The 19517-nt window shown below is 43.8% G+C and overlaps 1 protein-coding gene, 1 long non-coding RNA gene and 1 pseudogene across 3 annotated transcripts; 1 reads left to right on the top strand and 2 right to left on the bottom strand.

Moving 5' to 3' along the window:
• Positions 1-2418: 2418 nt before the first annotated feature.
• On the bottom strand, positions 2419-7465 carry LOC127317078 (uncharacterized; annotated as a pseudogene).
• A 1644-nt stretch (positions 7466-9109) lies between these two features.
• LOC127317077 (disease resistance protein RGA5) lies at positions 9110-13728 on the bottom strand. Of its 2 annotated transcripts, XR_011748761.1 has the most exons (4): positions 12703-13728; positions 10089-12242; positions 9447-9546; positions 9110-9342 (listed from the first exon to the last, which is right to left on the bottom strand). XR_011748761.1 is itself a non-coding variant. In XM_051347596.1 (2 exons), the coding sequence occupies exons 1-2, from the start codon at positions 13500-13502 to the stop codon at positions 10157-10159; spliced, it is 2886 nt and encodes a 961-aa protein (XP_051203556.1). In that variant the 5' UTR covers positions 13503-13728; the 3' UTR covers positions 9617-10156. The 2 variants fall into 2 exon arrangements, 1 of the variants encoding a protein (XP_051203556.1); XM_051347596.1 differs by lacking the exons at positions 9110-9342; positions 9447-9546 and having other exon boundaries at positions 9617-12242.
• Positions 13729-14534: 806 nt separating this feature from the next.
• Positions 14535-16968, top strand: LOC127317079 (uncharacterized). The gene is made up of 2 exons (XR_007860879.2): positions 14535-14601; positions 14800-16968. It is a non-coding gene; the product is annotated as an uncharacterized lncRNA (long non-coding RNA).
• Positions 16969-19517: the final 2549 nt, after the last annotated feature.

Raw genomic sequence — 19517 nt, 5'->3', positions numbered from 1 at the left:
TGGCATCCCCAGCGTTACCAACTGGTACCGTGCAAGTGATTGCAGCAAAAGGTAACTCTGTCGCCCAGGATCCTCAAGCTAGTAAGGAAATTCCAGTTACTAGTAGAGGTCCTGTGATTTGGTAGTCCAGCACACAATGCCTGCTACTAGTGATTCGGTGAATGCATCACTGGGAAACACAGCTGTGTTGACTGATAGCACAGTATGTCCAACCACTCGTGTTCCACCACCACAACACACCCAGCATGTTGTTCAGGACAATGGCATGCATGTTACAGTTAACTTCCAAATTCCACCAATTACTCAGCCTCCAGCACACATCATGGAACAACCACCCCACCCACCACACCCAGGCATGTGGTAGAATCAGCAAGGCTTTCCTCCTAATTACAATCCAGTTACAGGCCAAATCGTTCCATTCTCTGACTCACCAGCAAAACAGCAAACAATGTCAAATTTCAGAGTACAGCAACAAGAGACTGATAGGGACGAAAGAGTACATCAGACTGGGGGTGTATCTTATTATGCTGATGCAGTATTGAAAGGCCCAAGGCTGGAAATTCCTTTATCTGCAGGAGACGATCCGATTGGTTGGCTTCAGAAGTGTGAAAAACATGTCTGGCACACCTTATGAGCAGTGGATGAACATTGCCACTGGGCATTTCTATGGAAGAGCTAATGTTTGGTTGAAAAATATATGTGTACCCTGGCAAATGGACAGTTGGTAACACTTCTGTCAAAAGACTGCCCACGGCTTCACTCAAGCTAATGTCCATGAAGCTGTTGACAGGCTAAAGAACATTCAGCAATATGCCTCTGTCCAGTCTGTGATCGCTGAACTACTGGACTCCCACCACCCAGAGACTGTATTCCACTGGTGGAAGGTGCACAGCCACCAAATCTGCGACCCTGCAGAGTGCCTCACATGCAAAAAGATGCAATGGAGGAAATCATCCTCAAAATGCTGAAAATGCTGAGATTAGAGCAAGTATCAGTCCCTATTCTTCTCCAGCTGTGATGGTTAGAAAGAGAGATGGCAGTTGGAGACTCTGTGTAGACTACAGATTGTTGAATTCCATTACAATCAAGAACAAATTTCCCATGCCTGTAATAGAAGATTTACTTGATGAATTACAAGGAGCTACAACATTCAGTAAGCTGGATCTCAGGTCAGTCTATCACCAAATTAGGATGAATACAGCTGACATCCCCAAAACAGTCTTCAAAACTCACATGGGGCATTATGAGTACACATTGATGCCATTTGGGCTCACTAATGCATCTGCTACCTTCCAGAACTTGATGAACAACATCTTCAAGCCACACCTAAGGAAATTTATCCTTGCCTTTTTTGATGATGTATTGGTATATAGCAAGAACATGACTGAACACATGGCACACTTGAAAATCACATTTCAGATTCTCCAGCAACATTCTTTGTTTGTTAAGTTGCCAAAATGTCTTTTGGCTGTCCTCAAGTGGAATACTTGGGCCATGTTCATCTCAGCTGTTGGTCCACAGAATACTGAAGCAATCATCCATTGGCCAACTCCAAAAACACTGACCAAGCTAAAGGGGGTTTTTGGGGCTTACTGGCAGACGCTTTGTCAAAGCTAATTGGGGATTTCAGATTCATTCCTCAATTATCACTCGAATCCCAGATCGAATTCACCAATTCCTTCCCCAAAATCGATCTCAGGCATTACTATCACTCTCCAGTACTAGTAGTGATAGGAATTGCTATGCTAGGTGCCTTAATTATTTAGTGTAGGGGAGTTCCAACTTTGTGTAAAATTCAGCTGAGATCACATCTTGATCCTTACTGTTTTATAGAATAGAACGTCTGCCTTAACTCAGTTGAAATAAATAGTTTTAGAGAATACAACGCCAGCACCTTGAACAAACCACCCTTCATGCAACAAGCCGGAGACAACCTAGTACAGTAATACATGAACAAATTCACAACTCCGTATCACCTGGTAGTCTAGACTCTAGATGCACACTCAAATCAAACACAACAACGCAGAGATATTCAGGTCATACATATAGGTCCATCAGGTTTGTTTAGATGACATGCAAACAATAACAGAGTTTTGTTACACAACCAAAGCAGCGAAATAAACACCTCTACTCAAAGCGACCCAATGGAAAATAGCTCAAACAACGGGTAAGAGCCGCACTACATCTACTCAGCCACTTCAAAATCTAGTACTCCCTCCAGCCCAAACTAATTGACGCTGGCTACTTCTGGTTGCTTCCAAATTGTTACCAATACTGCTGATTTGCTTCCGAATTGTTACCAATACTGCTTAACCAAATGACTAAACGGACCAATAGGTAGGTCATAGGCATTTGAACTGTCCCACACGGAGCTCCTTATCCAAAATTACATCCAATTCAATTACTAGCGCCTCAACAGATAAACATGATATAACATGGAAAATTATTCAAGACTGGGGAAACAGTAGATTGCATGATTAGATCGTCAAGAAAGAAAACCTTGTATGCTCGATAAGTTGGCGCGCACAAGCTAGCAGGAGCAGCTGCAATCACAACATTATGAAGTCATTAGATGTGTCCACAGATAAACCTTATAATATGGATATTCTGATGAGATTACCTCAGCTGAATTATGGTGTATGGTGTTTTTTGGTGTCTGGAATATGGTCTAGAAAGTACCATGGTAAAGATGTTGGCATGAACAAATAGTTTAATTACCAGAACAAGCAAACGGATTGCACTTTTACTCATTTTCCAAACAACCTAAGTGCCAGTGCATAAACATCTTTCTTCTTTGCAGATGTAGCTTCAGCCACCAATTTCACCGCCTATAATTGAAAACACTAGTTCAGAATCCAAAAAGAAGATGCATGATCATTCTCTTTATTCTAATTTTTATTGAAAGCTTGAAATGTATCAATGAACTGAGTAGAATATGCACCGATGAAAGAGCATGCCCCTCTGCCATCATTTCTTTGAGTTCATGCTCAAGGAAATCATCAGATGGAGTTTCATCAGCTGAAATTGAGTTTCCCTCTATGAGCAAAGTGATTTCCCCCTTCGGCAGTCGAGTTGCGAAGGCTTCATTTGCTTCACCTAGAGTTCCTCGCCAAAACTGTAAGATTTATATAAAGTTCAGGGATGCAAAGTATATTAAAAAAATGCAATGGCATGAACATGTATTTGGGAAAGCGAGATTGTTTACAACTTATTCTTTCGCTAACTTACATAAATATACATGTGATTTAAATATGCAAGTGAGACTGGATATGTTCTTATTGCTTCACTTAGCCAGCACTACCAAGTAGCAGCTGATCAGGTGGCACTTGGATGCACATTTAGTAATGTAGCTATGTAAACCAGAGCACTTCAAGTCAAATGTGCCTGTCTGCAGACTGCAGCAGACACCATGTTGTAACTATCAACAGGAGTATTTTATTGAAGATTGTACAACAAGAATGACATTGTAGGCAATAAGAGGATGGATAGATTATAAAGTAAGCAATTGCAGGACTACCTCTTCATGCAATTTGGTTATCTCCCTTGCAATAACACATGGCCTGTATCTCACCACAAAATGAAACAAAACAGGTCAAACATATTTGACATAAGGCTTGCTCACACTATTTAAATATGAACAAAGCTGCTGATACAGCGATTACTGATTTTTAGCACAAAAACAATTAATGACTTGCAATACAAATACGGAGTATATCACATCTGAGGTAACACATGTGTGACATTGCAACGGATAGAGACGTGGTACTACTGTGGTTTTCTGACTTCCAATGGCCATTTTGATCAAAATATTTGTAGATCATGCAACAGCATGCAGGTTTGAAAACATTGGTTACCTTGAATCACCAAAAGACGAAGCAGCGTCAGAAAGAAATTGATGAATTCCATGAGGAGGAACATAGAATATTTGCGTAGCAGCTTCACGAGCAGATACCTCAAGCCTGACTTTTCTTGATCGCCCATGCTTTGGTAAAAAACCCACTACAAGTTAAAATTAGTACTGAGTCCAAAGAATGATTACCATTGATAAATAAAGAGACTACAACATTGACATATTTTACCGAATGTGAATTCATCAGTTGGCAAACCCGATGCAGAAAGAGCAGCGATTGCGGCAGAAGGCCCAGGAATGGGAATAACAGGGATCTTTTCACTTGCGCATACTCTAGCCTGTGAACAGTAGCATGGTACAACATGCTTAATATCTCACGTCACGGAGCACAAGGCCTAAAAAAAGTTCTGGTGCTGTTCATTGCTAATAGATCTTTCTCATACCAAACCATCAAGTCATCAACTAACCAATAGCATGTATACCATGCTCTTTAATCTTTAATGGTATTATTAAGTGAAGTGACTATTAGATCATTATTCTCTGTTTCTCATTGTAAGATGGAGGTTGAAGAATTAGATAGAGCAAGTCAATTTACCAGTTCCATGCCAGGGTCACTGATGCCTGGGGTACCAGCATCACTAATCACTGCAACTGCTTCCCCTTCATGGAGCCTCTTCAAGATACTGGGCTCTCTCTCACGCTCGTTGAACTTATGGAAGCTGAGCTGCAAACTTAGAATTTAAGTTCTAAATTCGACTGTAGACATCCACAGCATGGTTGAATGTGCAGCTACTCGTAACAGTTGCATAGGAAAACTAGGTATGCTATTAACTCACAAGAGGTGTCTAGATGTTGTAATGTTGAAGCAACTTTCCCGAATGCCTTGTGTCTTCGGAGAGTATCACATGAGCACATTTAAGAACACGCAATGCCCTGAGAACAAAATCATCATCTCATTTCTACGATGGTACGAGTATGTTTCAGGATACAAGAAATAATATTATGATTTTCATATATAGCCTGCAACAAGCCATTTCTCTTTACTATTATAAGGTGAAACCTGCGATGTAACACTCTCCACGATGTCACGCTTCTCAGTATTTACACGAATAATGCCACCGCAATGACTCTCCCTTTATTTCCTCTTACGTAGCTGAGCAAGCGTACCTAATCCCTCCTCCCACGGACTCCATCCACATTGGGGTTCCAGGTCCCGAGTGGTGGCGAGCGCAACACTCCCATGATCTGTCGACACCCTGTGAGCCTCCTAAATGGTTGATATGTTGCTCTCGTCTTCTCCATTAATCAATGTCCGGGATAATCTGGGCGTAGGTTAGTTGCATGCAAATTGATGTTGATTTCTCGATCTTGAACTTATAATTTATTCATGAATTTGTAAGAACCCATCACTATCTTTGTTCGCTGGCTTTGATTCTTCTGGTCTCTCTTTAGTGGCATCGAGAAGTTAAATTCAAATCTCTTTATCTCAGTTGAGTTTGCTGCATTTTTATTTCTAAAGACACATCAAGACCGCGGAGAGCTAAACATTAATATCCTTATCTGGATCATATTGCACAAGTAGGCTACGTGAGCCCAATATTATGTTTGCTTCATGGAGAAATTTCGTTATTGTTCCTGCAAGGTTGTGTTACCTATTTATTTGTTTAGCTGGTGTTTTGTTTTAACTTTTCCTGGCCACGGCTTAATAAGCTCACAGTGCGGTAACAGATACTTATACGTATATTTCTTCGCAGGTCCAGGCTCTTCTTTCTTTGTGATGAATATTCTAGTCTCTTCTGCTTGTCTCTAAAAAGGAGGTTAACTCAGGGTCCACACGCGATTAAACTAATATCCAGTCACTCCTGGTCTCCTCCTTCACAATAGAAGTTTAAGAGGATTGCAAAGCCGATTGCCATATGATGCTAACTGGGCCATGGAACCACTAGAGAATTTCTATCTACATGAATTTGAGTAAAACGCTGCCTCATTGATGCACTCTCTTTTTCAGACTCTAATTACATCATCACAAGCTTCGACAAGCGTTTATTAGGAACACATAATTGAACATCATACATGCTCCACCCAACAAAAAATGTCCTAATGCGTTCCCCTTTACGGAAAAAAAATGGTTCGTTCCATTTGTCACTTTTACTGGCCTAACCATTAGTAATCATCTGGTATTGAGAGTACCATAACAGCTGAAGCAAATAAATACCTCAAGGTGATATCTTCGAGGTTCCCGATGGGTGTCGCCACTAGATACAACCCTGACTCCAAATCCTGCCTATCAAAATTGGAGCAACAAGAGAGTTAAACCAATAAAGATGCCATTTCTTATAGGAAAATCAGAAAAACAAGCTTCTATGAGAAAATTGTGAAGTTGATTATATTGAAAACGTAGTATTCTGAAACTACCAAGTATAAATACAGATAGAAAAGAATTTCCCCCCTTTTTAAACTGCAGTCATGCACTTGGGAAAGCCTATGCCCACATAAACGTCACATCGTACAGAACACTAGTGGCACAAATATTAAGGAGAAGCGGCCTCAAATGGGAGATATGGATGCTTTTATTGTCAGAGCAGAGCACCGAGAGCCTTCTTAATGCATCCTCATTGTTTCAAGCATCTCATTTGGTCTGATTCACTGTTTCTGCAGATGGTTGCCGTTTTATTTCTAAGGAACATACTATGCTTTGCTTCGTAGTAAGAAGAAAGTCAGTTGCAACAATTGATTGTGTGAAGAATGCTTGTTTTCATGTTAATAATATAGGCCCTCCTGATTGAATATCTGTCACCATGTTGTTTTGTGATAGCTGGGAGGGGAATCCTAGGATAATCATGAACAAATATGCCCCTGGCAAACGCTATGCCCCAACTTCACATTCCACAGAACAGAAACAGGATTAGTACCGTTTCCGGGGAGGCGGCGGCGAGCGAGCGGAGACGCCGGGAACGCGGAACGGAGGATACGGGAGGGGAGGCGGCGGGGAGAGATCAGCGTCAGGGAGAGGGCCTGGAGGCGGAGCAGCGACGCAACGTCAGAGTGGCAGCGTTCAGCGTTCTGTTCTTTGTTGGGAGATAAGCATATCAAAATGTTGGGCTGGGCTGGAATAGCTACTGCTGGTGCTGATCCTTTTTTGTTTTTGTTTTTCCTTTTGACAGGGCGCCCCCTAGATCCTCTCCCCCAAGACCGCCGGCGGTGAATACGCCGCCACGACGCCATGCTCCACCTCCGAAAAGCTCATCTCCCCCTCCACAACCGCGCTTGCAAATCCCCGCCACGCTCACATCCCCTCTCTCTACCGCCTACTCTCCACCACCGCACCCGTTCCCGCAGAACCTTTCGCCGTCGAGGACTACCTCATCGCCACCTGCGGCCTCAACCGAGCCCAGGCCCTCAAGGCATCCAAAAGGCTCTCCCGTCTCAGATTCCCCTCCAACAGCGACGCCGTCCTCGCATTCCTCTCGGGTCTCGGGTCTCTCCAGCACCGACATCGCCGCCGCCGTCTCCGCCGACGTGGAGAAGAACCTGGCTAAGCGCGTCACTGGCTCACCGACCTCGGCCTCTCGCGTCCACAGATCTGCCGCCTCATCCCGCTCGCCCGCACCAGATCCCTCGCTGGCAACCTCGGCTTCTGGCTCCCAGTCTTGGGCTCATGCTGAAGCACCTCAAGACAAACTCTGGTCTCCTCGCCTCGGTACCCACATCGAAAAGGTCGCCAAGCCCAACCTGGCTCTCCTCCAGCAATGCGGGATACACGTCCTTGACTACCAATCTTCACACATTTCCCAGTTGCTCACCAGGCCCCCTAAGCTCCTCCGAGGCGCCACCGTACGCTCCAGCGGGTGTGGCCTGCCCAAGGGATCACGGATGTTTGGTTATGCGCTCACGGCGTTTGCTCCCCATAGCGAGAAGAAGCTTGCCAAGAAAATTGAGATCCTCGTGAGTTTTGGTTGGTCTCAGGAAGATCTATTGACAGCTATGAGGAAGACGCCATTTCTATTCAACACATCCGAGCAAAGGTTGCGGAGAAACTTGGATTTCTTGACTAGGGATGTTGCCCTTAAGGTACACTACATTGCCCAAAGGCCTGTCATGGTCATGCTTAGCCTTGAACGCCGGCTGTTACCCCGGCATTGCTTGCTCACGGTCCTCAATGCCAAGGGATTAGTGGATGCTGAGCTGAGTTTCTTTTCCGCGATTATGCTGAACGAGAAGAAGATCATGGAAAGGTATGTGCTTCGTTATGACGATATGGTTCCAAGCCTTGCTAGCACTTATGCATCTAGCTGTGCCGGGAAGGTACCAAAATGATATATTCTAGCTATGCTAGGAGTTTAGCAATGTTGTTGCTCTGCTGTACTGGATGGGAGATTTTAAGGTTTGCGTGCCCTTGCTGACTTGGTTCACTGCCGTCAAATGTTTATAATGTTAATATATATAGGTGATCAACTGTGGTGTCACTAATTGATTAATGCGTAGCTACATGGATCCCATGCCATCTATATAGATATGAACTGGCAATTGCATTCCTGGGAGCAAATGTACTTGATTTAATACTTAATAGTTTGGCATGGTCTAGTTTTTTCTTAGGTTACCACTGTCAGACATTGTGTATCCTGAATGGATTTTTTTATGTTCTTCTACCATCCAATGCATATGAATAAACACTCATGCAGTTACACATACATCTTGAGGGCAAGCATGTGTCTTCTCGGGGATTATAATCTGTCCCAAGTGATGTTAGAGTAGAGATGACTCTTTTCTCTTTAAATGTATGTAGAAATAACTCTTGAACTGATTCAGTAGGAATTGAACAACCAGAATTTGTATGGAGTGACCGCTTTTGCTTATATATTTGAAACAATGAAAATAGAACCCACATTTGGATTTTACAGTACCTGACCGAAGTTGTGATCATAAGCGCGACACATCTGAAACCACTGTACCTTGAGTTCATATCTTGTAACATCATATGGCATTTTGTGGTCATTAGAAACTATGTACTGTTCATATCTTCATACTGCCACACTGGATTAATTGTCCATGCAAGTTTGTTTGCTACATCAGTGTGGCATGTTTCTGCCGTAGACTTGTGGTCTTGGATGTCTGATACTCCGTTTAACTTTTTGTGTTGGGTATATTTGCTGTGAATGAAACCATGCTTATATTTTGTGGTTTACCTTTGCTGTGCCTTTCTGTCAGGCATAGGGATGTCAAGAGCGTTGTAAATTTATGGTGTTGAGAATTTTAGTGTAAAGCTACAGATTTGCTACGAGACAAGTAGGGGCATGTACCCCCTGATACAACACAGGGGGTAAATCATACTCCGGTGCCATCAGTCTCAGGGCTTACACACTAAACACCAAACTGGGCTATAGCCTTTTGCTGTGCCATTGACGTATGCTGCTTACTCACTAAAATTTGACAACTCGAAAACCACATTGCAACACTGAGTCTTCGTGACTGGAGGGAGGATCTGCTCGTTCCTGATTCAGAGAGAGCCAGCTAGTTAGGAACTGCTATGCTATGTGCCTTAATTAATTAGTGCAGGGGGGTTTCAACTTTGTGGAAAGTTCAGTTGATATCACACCTTGATGCCTGCTGTTCTAGAGAATTACGATGCATAACATATATAGTTTGTAAGCTCAAGAGCATAATGCTGGCTTAGAGCACCACCTCCCTCCATCACCCTGAGTAAACCATCCTTTATTCAAACAAGTAGAGACATGACAAATTCACAACTCCATAACAACAGAGAACTAGCAGATAGCCTAGAGGCATGATCAAATCAAACGCAACAACACGGGTATTACATCACAATCTGGTTCTGTTCAAATCACATGCAAACAATAAAAAAATACTTTTGCTACGGCGAGAATTGATAAAATTCAGGGACGGTGTTACACAATCAAAGATGCAAATTGTAACAATTGTACTCAAAGCAACACAATGGGACGAGAGGCTGGCAAATAGCTCAAACCACACACAAAACCGGCACCTTCAATACCATTACTCGGCAAATTCCCATGCTGGTGCCCAGTTGCAGACTTGCAAAATAAATAAATCAGGATTGCTATCTGCATATGCATGGCTTCGATCTATCGCCTGCTGTTGAATAATCGGCAAAACGTATATACAGCATATTCACATTATTTCAAAGTGACGAATGCAAGACATATTTTAGATAATGGTTTCATATGGAAGGGGGTAAAACCACGTCAATTTTGATTACCAGGATATGGCAGCTAGTCCTTGGTGGCCAGTCTCTCATTTCTCCGTCTCCCTGTCTTCCTCCCTGCTTTACCCCACCATTGTATTATAGTATACTGACCTATCATCTCTTTCGTTTTCGGGGGCCTCTTCCCACTCCTTGTCGTCCTTATACATGTAATCTTCTGACTCTCTGCTGACATGAATTTTTGTTTCACAGTTGGGGTGCAAGTCGATTTGTTTTCCAATGGAAGACTCCACAGCCTCCACCCGGCCTAGGACTGCTCTGTAACAATTGATCTTGACCTGGAGGTGTGCAAGGCCTGACAAATACTCGACGCCCAATTCTGCCAAAAAATCGGACGCCACCTCCTTCATTGGAGTTAATTTAAGATGGAGCCGTCGGAGTGCTGGCACAGCACCTGGTGCAAATGTTAGCCACGGCTGGGGTGCAAATTGGCTGAAATACCCGTACGTCATACAGTCGACGTGGAACACCTTTAGAAGCTTGAATCCATTGATACCGACTGTCAGTTTTTCGTTGTTCGTCCCTTTTATTTGTAGCTCAAGATGGGCCAAAGAAGGCATGCCCATGAGGCGATGGAGACCCTCCTTATCAAATTCCATGACCACTATGCATAGTTCCACCACATTTTTGAGGGAGGTCATTCCCTTGGGAACCATGTTAATGTATGCAAAGGGATCAAGTTTAAGATGTTGGAGGTACGGATAGGTGCAGCATGGGTCAGAGAATATACTCTCGTACATCTCTCCGTCATCGATATGAAGATAACGAAGGTTGCATTTACCCAACTCATTTACAGATGACGACAAAAGTCCCACAAATCTTTGTCTTTTTGCATTTTCCATGCCAAGGCAGCCCCAGAGACATATACATAGTTTTCTCAGTTCTGTTAGATGCCTAAGCTCTTCTGCAAATCTCATTGGGTCGTCAGTATTCCACATGTTTATCTCCTCCAAGACCTCCAAGGTTTGCAACCTGCCAAACTCACCGAAAGGCAACCGTGTGGTACTTGAGACTATTAGGCGCACCAATTTCTTCAACTGCACCACAGTTGATGGCAGTCTTAGATCTGATGAAATACAACCCCGCAAATCGAGAGTCTCCAAGTACTGCAGCTTTCCGATCTCCCCAGGAAGCTCCGTAATTTTAGTACTCCTTATTCGCAAATACCTCAGGTGACGTGAACTTCCTATATTTTTCACATGCTTGTTTTCCAACCAATCACATGCTTTGAGATCCAACACCCGCAAAGCATGGAAATGCACAAGACAGGGCATCTGCTCAATTGGCCGGAATGTAGTTAGTGAGCGAAGATGTAACTTGGTTTCTGTAACAGCACGAACATGTTCTTCGCCTGTAGATTGCATTGACAGCCGGCGGATCTTGCTTGGAAAAGAGTTGCAGACACGTCCATTTAAAACAGTGGCAAAATTATCATCATCTGATAAAGATATGATAAGGTCGAGCACCATATCATGGACACGACAATATTTCATGGAACCATTATACTCAACATCCACTAGTTGGATCATATTTCTGTTAACAAGTTCATTAAAACAATTCTCTGCTACTTCATCCAAACGTCCCCATCGTGGAGCAAGGAATCCTTCAGCAATCCATTTCCATTTCAGTTCTTCACAACTGATTTTGTAGTCCTCTGGAAATATACACAGATACAGTAAACAAGTCTTCAGGTGGTGTGGAAGATCCCAGTAACTAAGTAACAATATATCGTTCATCCCTTTTAAGTTCCCATCATTTTCAAGCGAAGAACCAGTACCGATGGAATCTTGCAGTCTCTCCCATTCATCCCTGTCATGTGTCTTACTGGCAAGCAAACTTGCAAATGTGATTATAGCCAGTGGCAGACCGCCACATTTTTTTAAGATCTTAGTAGAAACTTCCTCTAGTTCAGCAGGACAGTGATCATCTGAGCTGAAAATTCTCTGAAAGAACAATCTTCGAGAATTGGCATCATCTAGAGGTGCCATTTGATAGAGTTGACTAGTAGAGTTGGAGCAACATAGATTAGCTACACCGGTAATGCGTGTAGTAGCAAGAATTCTGCTACTATTATTATTTTCAGGAAACGCTCTCTTGATCAATGTCCAATCTTGTTCTTTCCATACATCATCGATAATAATGAAGTACCTGCATTCAGTATGTGCATTGTTAAAAATGGTCATAAATGTGATAACTTGCAGCATCAATTAATCTAAGAGTTACAGACAGATACATAGATGTTTATTAGTAGTCAGTATTTTATGCATGTATAAATAAAACTATTAAAAGTAACAAACTGCATCCCCATGGTAAGTGAAACTAATAGTATTTGAAACTCTTTCGCAAAAAAAAATGTATTTGAAACTAACGGGAAGGACTAGATGACTTTTCACGGATACTACTTTGTTCCCCTAAACTTTGCCAAGTTTAAGTTTCAACACTGAACCCTACAGCTGCAGCTACTTTTTTTGGATAAAGGAAATATACTAATATTAAGAATATACCACATACTACAAGCCTATGCAACAATATGTCCCAGAACTTGTCTATACATCAAGGATGCAGCTACTTGATGTAGCTTGGTTTAAACACAAACCACGTACCGTACCTCTTTCCGGTCAAGATCTGCTTGGTTTTGCGGATTACTTGTTGTAATCTCCAACCCTCTGACTGACACTTTCTATGCACATCTTCATCAACCTGAAACAAGATATCCTTCAAGAGCATCTCCAGATCAATAGTGCGTGACACCGATACAGAAGCTCGGCACTGGAAGTCTGCTCCAATCTTGCGGTAAACCTCCATGGCAAGGGTTGTCTTCCCCAACCCTCCAGATCCCACAATAGCCACCACTTTCAGCTCCTTTTCTTTTTCATCCGTCAACATGCCAGCCACGTCCTTCATCGGGCCGTCCATCGCCACCAAGCCCCTCACCTCCTCGTGGAGCGCAGTTATCCGTGGGTCGATTACCACAACCTTCATTGGAATCTCATCAAGCTTGAACCGATCACGCCGCTCGCTCTCCTCGACGACACGAGCTTTGAGGTCTTTGATCTGGGTCGCGATGTCATGGCGTGCCCACAGCGTCTTGAGCCGGCGTGCGGTTTTCTTCATGAACTTTGGCTTGGCGTCTCCGCTGCCAAGCCGGTCCATGAAACGGTCGATACAGTCTTCTATGTCGTAGCTGAGGTCACGCACTTTACCTCTCCAATCCTTGGCAGTGCCGTCGAGCTTTTCCTCCATGCCCGCAAGTTTGTCAAGCAAGACTCGCATGCTGCTGAGCTCGCGCTCCAGGAACTTGATCTGCTTCCGGACCCCTGCGAGCAGCTTATACTCGTCAGTGAGCAAGGCGGCGAGCTTGCCGATGAGGGAGCTCATCGCCCCCGTCGCAGAGCTCACCCCCGCCATCTTGAATTCTCTCTTCCTATCGCTAGCTGCCAAGGAAGAGAAGAAGCTGCTGAACAAGAGCCATCGTTTGTGACTTGGTTGGTGTTTGGTGAATTGGTGAAGAAGCTATGGCGCTGGGCATAATAGTGGATGGGCTTGTCCTACCGTGTTGAGTGAATCTTCATAGGCTAGGCTAGCTGCTGCATGCATTATTGATGTGGTGGGGGCAACGAACCTGACTGGAAGGAACACCGTTCATTATCTGAGGCAGCCGATGTAACAGCATGTCGATGATACCAGGCCGAAACGGTGACCACACAGCATTGGTCTCGAAGCAGACGCGTGGGGGAATCGTGGATTTTTCAGGGGATGTTTATTGCGGTCCTCACCCTTGATATTGTCGTCAAGTAAATGGTGCGGTTCATGTAGATGGAATCAGTAGGAAAAGAGATATATATATATATATATATATATATATATATATATATATATATATATATATATATATATATATATATATATATATATATATATATATATATATATATATATATATATATATATATATATATATATATATATATATATATAAGTAATTCTGCACCCGGGTCAATTCGACCGAACCGCCACGTCCGACGCCCCGTTGCACCCGGTGCGGCCAGCATAATTTACCCCCACCTCTATCCATGTATTTTTATTACGGAGTACATCCACGGTTTCTTCGCGTACCAGCTAGCCCACTTTCTAATCGAGAGAATCAATTGCGCCGCGGTTCGGCAACGATCGCATCGGGCGATTCTCGGGCGGCCGCCGATCGCAGCTGGGGTTGCTGCTTGCCGCTGCAGCCTAGGATCGTGGCGGGCGGCGGGTGGCGAGCGGCTGCAGCCGGGATTGCGGCGTGCGGCGAGCGGTCGCAGCCTGGGACCTGCGGCGAGCGGTAGGAGACAACGCGTGCGTACGGCCTCCGCTCCTCCATGGCCATCGGAGGAATGACCTCAAAGCCCGCCGTCGTTCGGGGGCGGATCCGGCGCGCCTCGCCACCGCATCGCACCTGGAGGAACGACCTGCTCCTCAAGGACGGCATCTACGATCTGGGAGAGATCGGAGACCAGCAGCTCAGGTACGTTAGCAAATAAATTCATCGTCCTCCTGCTGCTAACGTACTGCAGCTGTCTACTTGCTTAATTGCTTACTATTTTTATCCCAATTTCTTGTTGCGCCCAGCAATGACTTCGATCTGTTTAAGATTCCAGTCTGTGCGAGCGGCTCTTGGTGATTATTATGCTCTTGCTGATTATTATGCTCGTCGATGCCTTAGATCTTTGAATTGACCTGCTCTTTGGAATTGGGCGCGGCATCGGCGATGGGGTGAGCGGCCGGCGGCCGGCGGCGAGCGGATAAGCTGCGGGTGTGCTAAACACTCTGGCTGTCCTCTGCTCTGTCGTGGTCGGCCGGCGGAATCGGTGGCGCCGTGGTCAGCCGGCTGAATCGGCGAAGTGGTGCTCCAGCGAGATCTATTTGCTGTTATGCTCGGAGCTGCCATTTCCGTCGTCCTCTGATCCGGTTGTCTCCTGGTTTGATTCGCTCTCAAATAACCTCATATGTTCTGTTGATTTGGGTCTATTGCCGTGCGTGTTTACCTCGTCCATAAAAATTGGTGCAGCACCTGGATTTTCACCTGTTTTGGATAGATGCGTTAGAGGTGGTTCAGTTATGGCATGAAATTTGATGGGCGGTTGACTCGCTGAGGGAAAACTAGTTATCCATCGCATTCATAGATTTATTATTGCAGGTTCTGGGCTTACCTTGCTCAGCATGTATGTCAAGGCGTCTCTCCTAGCACGAAAATTATTAGTTCATGTAGAGTGAGCAGAAGAGAAGACACACCTAATAATCTATGTTCAACACCAGGGCGTAGGAACTCTCCTCTGTCCATAGATCCAGGCTGTGTAGACACCATAGCTCAGCAATCTCGACATTTTGTAGCTCACATGAGTACGACCACGAGAGATCTAAAACCATCGGCGCTGAGAACAACACATTGAAATGGCCATACATGTCAGCTCGCAACGTGATCTGCTTAAGCATGGGGCCACGATATCAAGGTCACCAAGACACCGGTAGACACTCAAGATAAGCTACTCAATCGTCGGTGAGTGGACTTTGACTGCACGCGCAAGTGAGGGCACCACCTAATCAGCTTAACCAAGTTGCTGAAGCTGCAGCGAGAGACATACAGCTTCTCCAGCATAGGGAACTCAACGCCCCCCTGCCGGTAGTATTATATAGAGTTGGCTGCGCTTAGCTTGGTAGCCCGATGTTAGTTTTAGTCATCTACTTTTCCAGCGACTCCTGTGTTTTTGCTCAAAAATTTCATTGCCGGAGCTCATTGATTCTTCAGGCCTTCGTGGGAGGTGGTTCACATATATCAGTGGTGACGTATTTTCTTATCAACTACATGTTTGGTTGCTCCTACTTCATCAAATCTATGTTTTTGGCTGCTGAGGCAATGGATCCATCAATCTTCTTTTATTGATACCAACTAATTTATGACTAGCTATGCAGTCTTTAATAATGTAAAATGTTAAAGAAAAGATTGGCTCACTTTTCTGCATGTCACCAATGCGTAATTTCTGATCCATCATGGAACTTGTGATAGATTGATCAGTTTTTCCCATATCGTAGCTTGGCTTATGTGTAGAGCCTGTAAATTTACATCAGTGTATCTACAATCAGGTTACTGTTGTAGCCATAGCCATTGTCTAGGAGATTTTTTGAGCATATGCTCTTTTGTCGCCGCCGATGGTTGACCGTAGATTTACGTCAAGCGACATGCTTTCTCAATTTCCACTAATTAGTTCCAGATTGATATTTCAAGTTTCAGTTCATCTTTTGCTTATTGGTTTTGTAAACGATTTGACTCTGTGGTGACATGTATTGAATTGCTAGGCTAACAGCGGGAAGCATGGAGGCAACGCCATCGGTTCACCGTACAACATGTCCTAGTCAGAGGACCAGCAGGCTAATGAGCTCTTTAGAAAGAAGCTAGAGATGTTTTGCAGTGGTCCATACCGGAGCTCTCGTTCCCATTGATGGCTCCTCCGCTCGCAGAGGTGTCAGTGCCCTTATTACGGTGACTCCGACAGCAGAGCTTTCGTTCTGGACAGCAGCTCCCCGGACAATTCTCCCCGGTACTGCTTCCGAACAGACCAACTGGTTATCACAAAGCGTGGTAGGTAATGCTAGTGACAGTTTAGGGAAAACGATGTGATTGTGGTTATATTGGTCAGGTTATATTGGTCAGATGTGTTCTTTCCTGGGGAAGCAATCAGTATAGATTGATTGTAAGTAAACTGTAATAAGTGGCTCTAAAAGTCCCCTTTTGGAACGCCTGAATTTGATGGAAAACGAGTGTAAATTGTTCTGTTTTCACACTTGTGATTATGTTTGCTGATATCATTATGATTTTTCCGTACAACTAATTAAATTATGCTGCTATGTGAATGTATGGTGATATGATTATGCGCTGGCCTAGCTTCATATAATTAAATTATGCTGCTATGTGAATGTATGGTGATCTGATTATGTTTAGCCCAACTTTTGGCAGAACATGATTGCCAAAAGTAACTTGCTTTTGTCATGACGTTTCGATTTATTTGCCCAGCTTCATATAATTGTCGTATGTTTAACTAGATGGAGTATTAAGATTGTTGGTCGCTGCATCTAGCTTCTATAGTTATCTTACAGAGGCTACCTTTTTTATGTCACAATGCACGTTGGTTTGCTGGTTCGACCATAATATTCCAATCAAGTTACGTTGGTGCGGAGGCTCAAAAAAAAAAAAGTTACGTTGGTGCTACTTTCTAAGTCGCATGCAACTTCATCACGTCACATTGTGCGGTTGCAGGCTGCTCAGACATCGATCGAGTATTTTTATGTCGCCTGCCCCGTTATTTTACATCGCCTCGCGCGCGGTTGGTGGAGCGCACCGTGCAGGCCGGATGGCGCGCCTAGCGAACAGGTCGGGTGGGGTGCAGAATATTATTCTGCACCCAGGGAGTCAAATAGCGCGTCTATATATATATATATATATATATATATATATATATATATATATATATATATATATATATATATATATACAAATTTCACTTTTTTTCACCACTAGACCATTTTTTTCCTTCCTTTTCCGATAGCAGGAACCCCAGAAGGTCCCAATTTCATTAGAAATTGGACGTTGAGTCTCACAGAGTATCAGTCGTTGAAGTAACATAAGCAGGAGACCCAAACTAGAGTTTGTCTCCATGATGCTAGAGAGAAAGAAGAAGAACCAACCGGCGGGGCATCCCGTGACTCAGTGGCGGAGGCAGGAATAAATTTAAGGTGTGACGGAACCGATAAATGAGAAAATGCAAGACTTGACTAGATAATATTCCTTTGAGTTCAACAGGTAAAATCTAAATTCAAATATCAAAATAATATATAGCACTCAAAATACCTCGCTGAATAAAAATTACATAAATAACAGATCAACAATTCTAGTTGAACAAATGAATGATCTGCATTAATAGAGAAACGATAGTAAACACATAAATTAGTAATTAACAGACACTGTCATATTAGGGGACGAGGCATGTTACTGAGTGTAGATAAGATACATACCTTGTACTGGAGCTTATTTTAGTTAAAAACGAGATTAGTTTCAGAATTCGAAAGACAATTTAGTTCCGTAATCAAATACCTTGCACTATGTACTTGATTTCCTTCTTTGGCGCCATGTCCTTAATCGTCAAGTCGCCCTCACGGCCTTGCCTGTCGCAGTCCAGTTTCATCGCCGGCGGCCGCGTTTTTGTTCTAGCTGCGCGGTTGCGCCCTGCTGTGGTGCGCTGGTGCTGCCTTCGCTCTGCACGATCACGACTTCGAGGGTTTCCGTGATTTCAGTCAGAACAGCCGAACAGGAAGTTGTGGACGGTAGGATCGTGCGATCCTTTCTGACTCGCGGCCGCTGAACGCACATGCACAGCCCAAATAAATCAATGGTATATTCATCAGGTAGGCCCAACAGTGAGCAGGCCCAACACGGGGCTGCTTCTTACCGGTTCGTTAGTTTCAGTCCATAAACAGCAACGATTTCCATCGATGGTTGGCAGCGTGAGATAAACCTGAACAGGAACTAAACCTGACTCATATAGTCATATGTATACTGCTATTAGCGTCAAATTTTAGGTATGGCGGCTGCCAAACCTTGCCATATTGTTGGCTCCGCCCCTGCCGTGACTGCGTCCCTTGTGGTGCTCTTCTCCAACATCTATGTTGGGGGTGGGGGTGGGTGGGGGAGTCGGCTGAAAAGTCCAACGACGGATGTGGGTAAGGGCATCTCCAGCGGCGTTGTGACACCCCGGAACCGGTACCCTGAGGATCCCAGCGAATCCGCCGGAATTCGTGCGATATCGATTCAGAGACGCCCTCCGACACGACGTGCACGACAGATAGATGTTTTTGTATTCTTGAAATAAATGAGTGCTAAAAATAAAAAAGGTATGTAAATCAAAGTAAAAGTTGTTTCTTATGATTAAGAACGGACCTGATTCATAGTTTCATTTTGTCTACTCTCTCATGAACATGGTGGAATCAAAATAACTTCAAAGAAGGCATAATAGTGATGTAACTTCGTAAAATATTTGATAAGTATCCATATAGGCATCACATCTTATGGTTGAGATGATTCAACCCATCCCACTAATACTCTACTAAGAGAAAACTCTAGAAACCAGATTTAAGATAACCAGGGTATTACTTTGCTTCTATGACATGATGTTGATTGTCAGGTATACTACCTCAAAAGTTAAGAGATCACCTCAGTTTGTCACTAGGCAATTGCAGTACATGCATTCATTTATCCCTAGTGAGGTAACAACACAATGATAAAAACTATAGTAGGACTCAAACTTTCTATCACTATCTAGTTCCATACTACCATATTACTCCAACTAATTAGTGCACATGTTTCCCCTCTCATGCTCCATCATATTAGTT

This window comes from Lolium perenne, chromosome 7 (genome assembly GCF_019359855.2).
Source record: "Lolium perenne isolate Kyuss_39 chromosome 7, Kyuss_2.0, whole genome shotgun sequence".
Lineage (NCBI taxonomy): Eukaryota > Viridiplantae > Streptophyta > Magnoliopsida > Poales > Poaceae > Lolium > Lolium perenne.
Note: the sequence above shows the minus strand (reverse complement) of the source record. Positions and strands in the feature narration are given on the sequence as shown.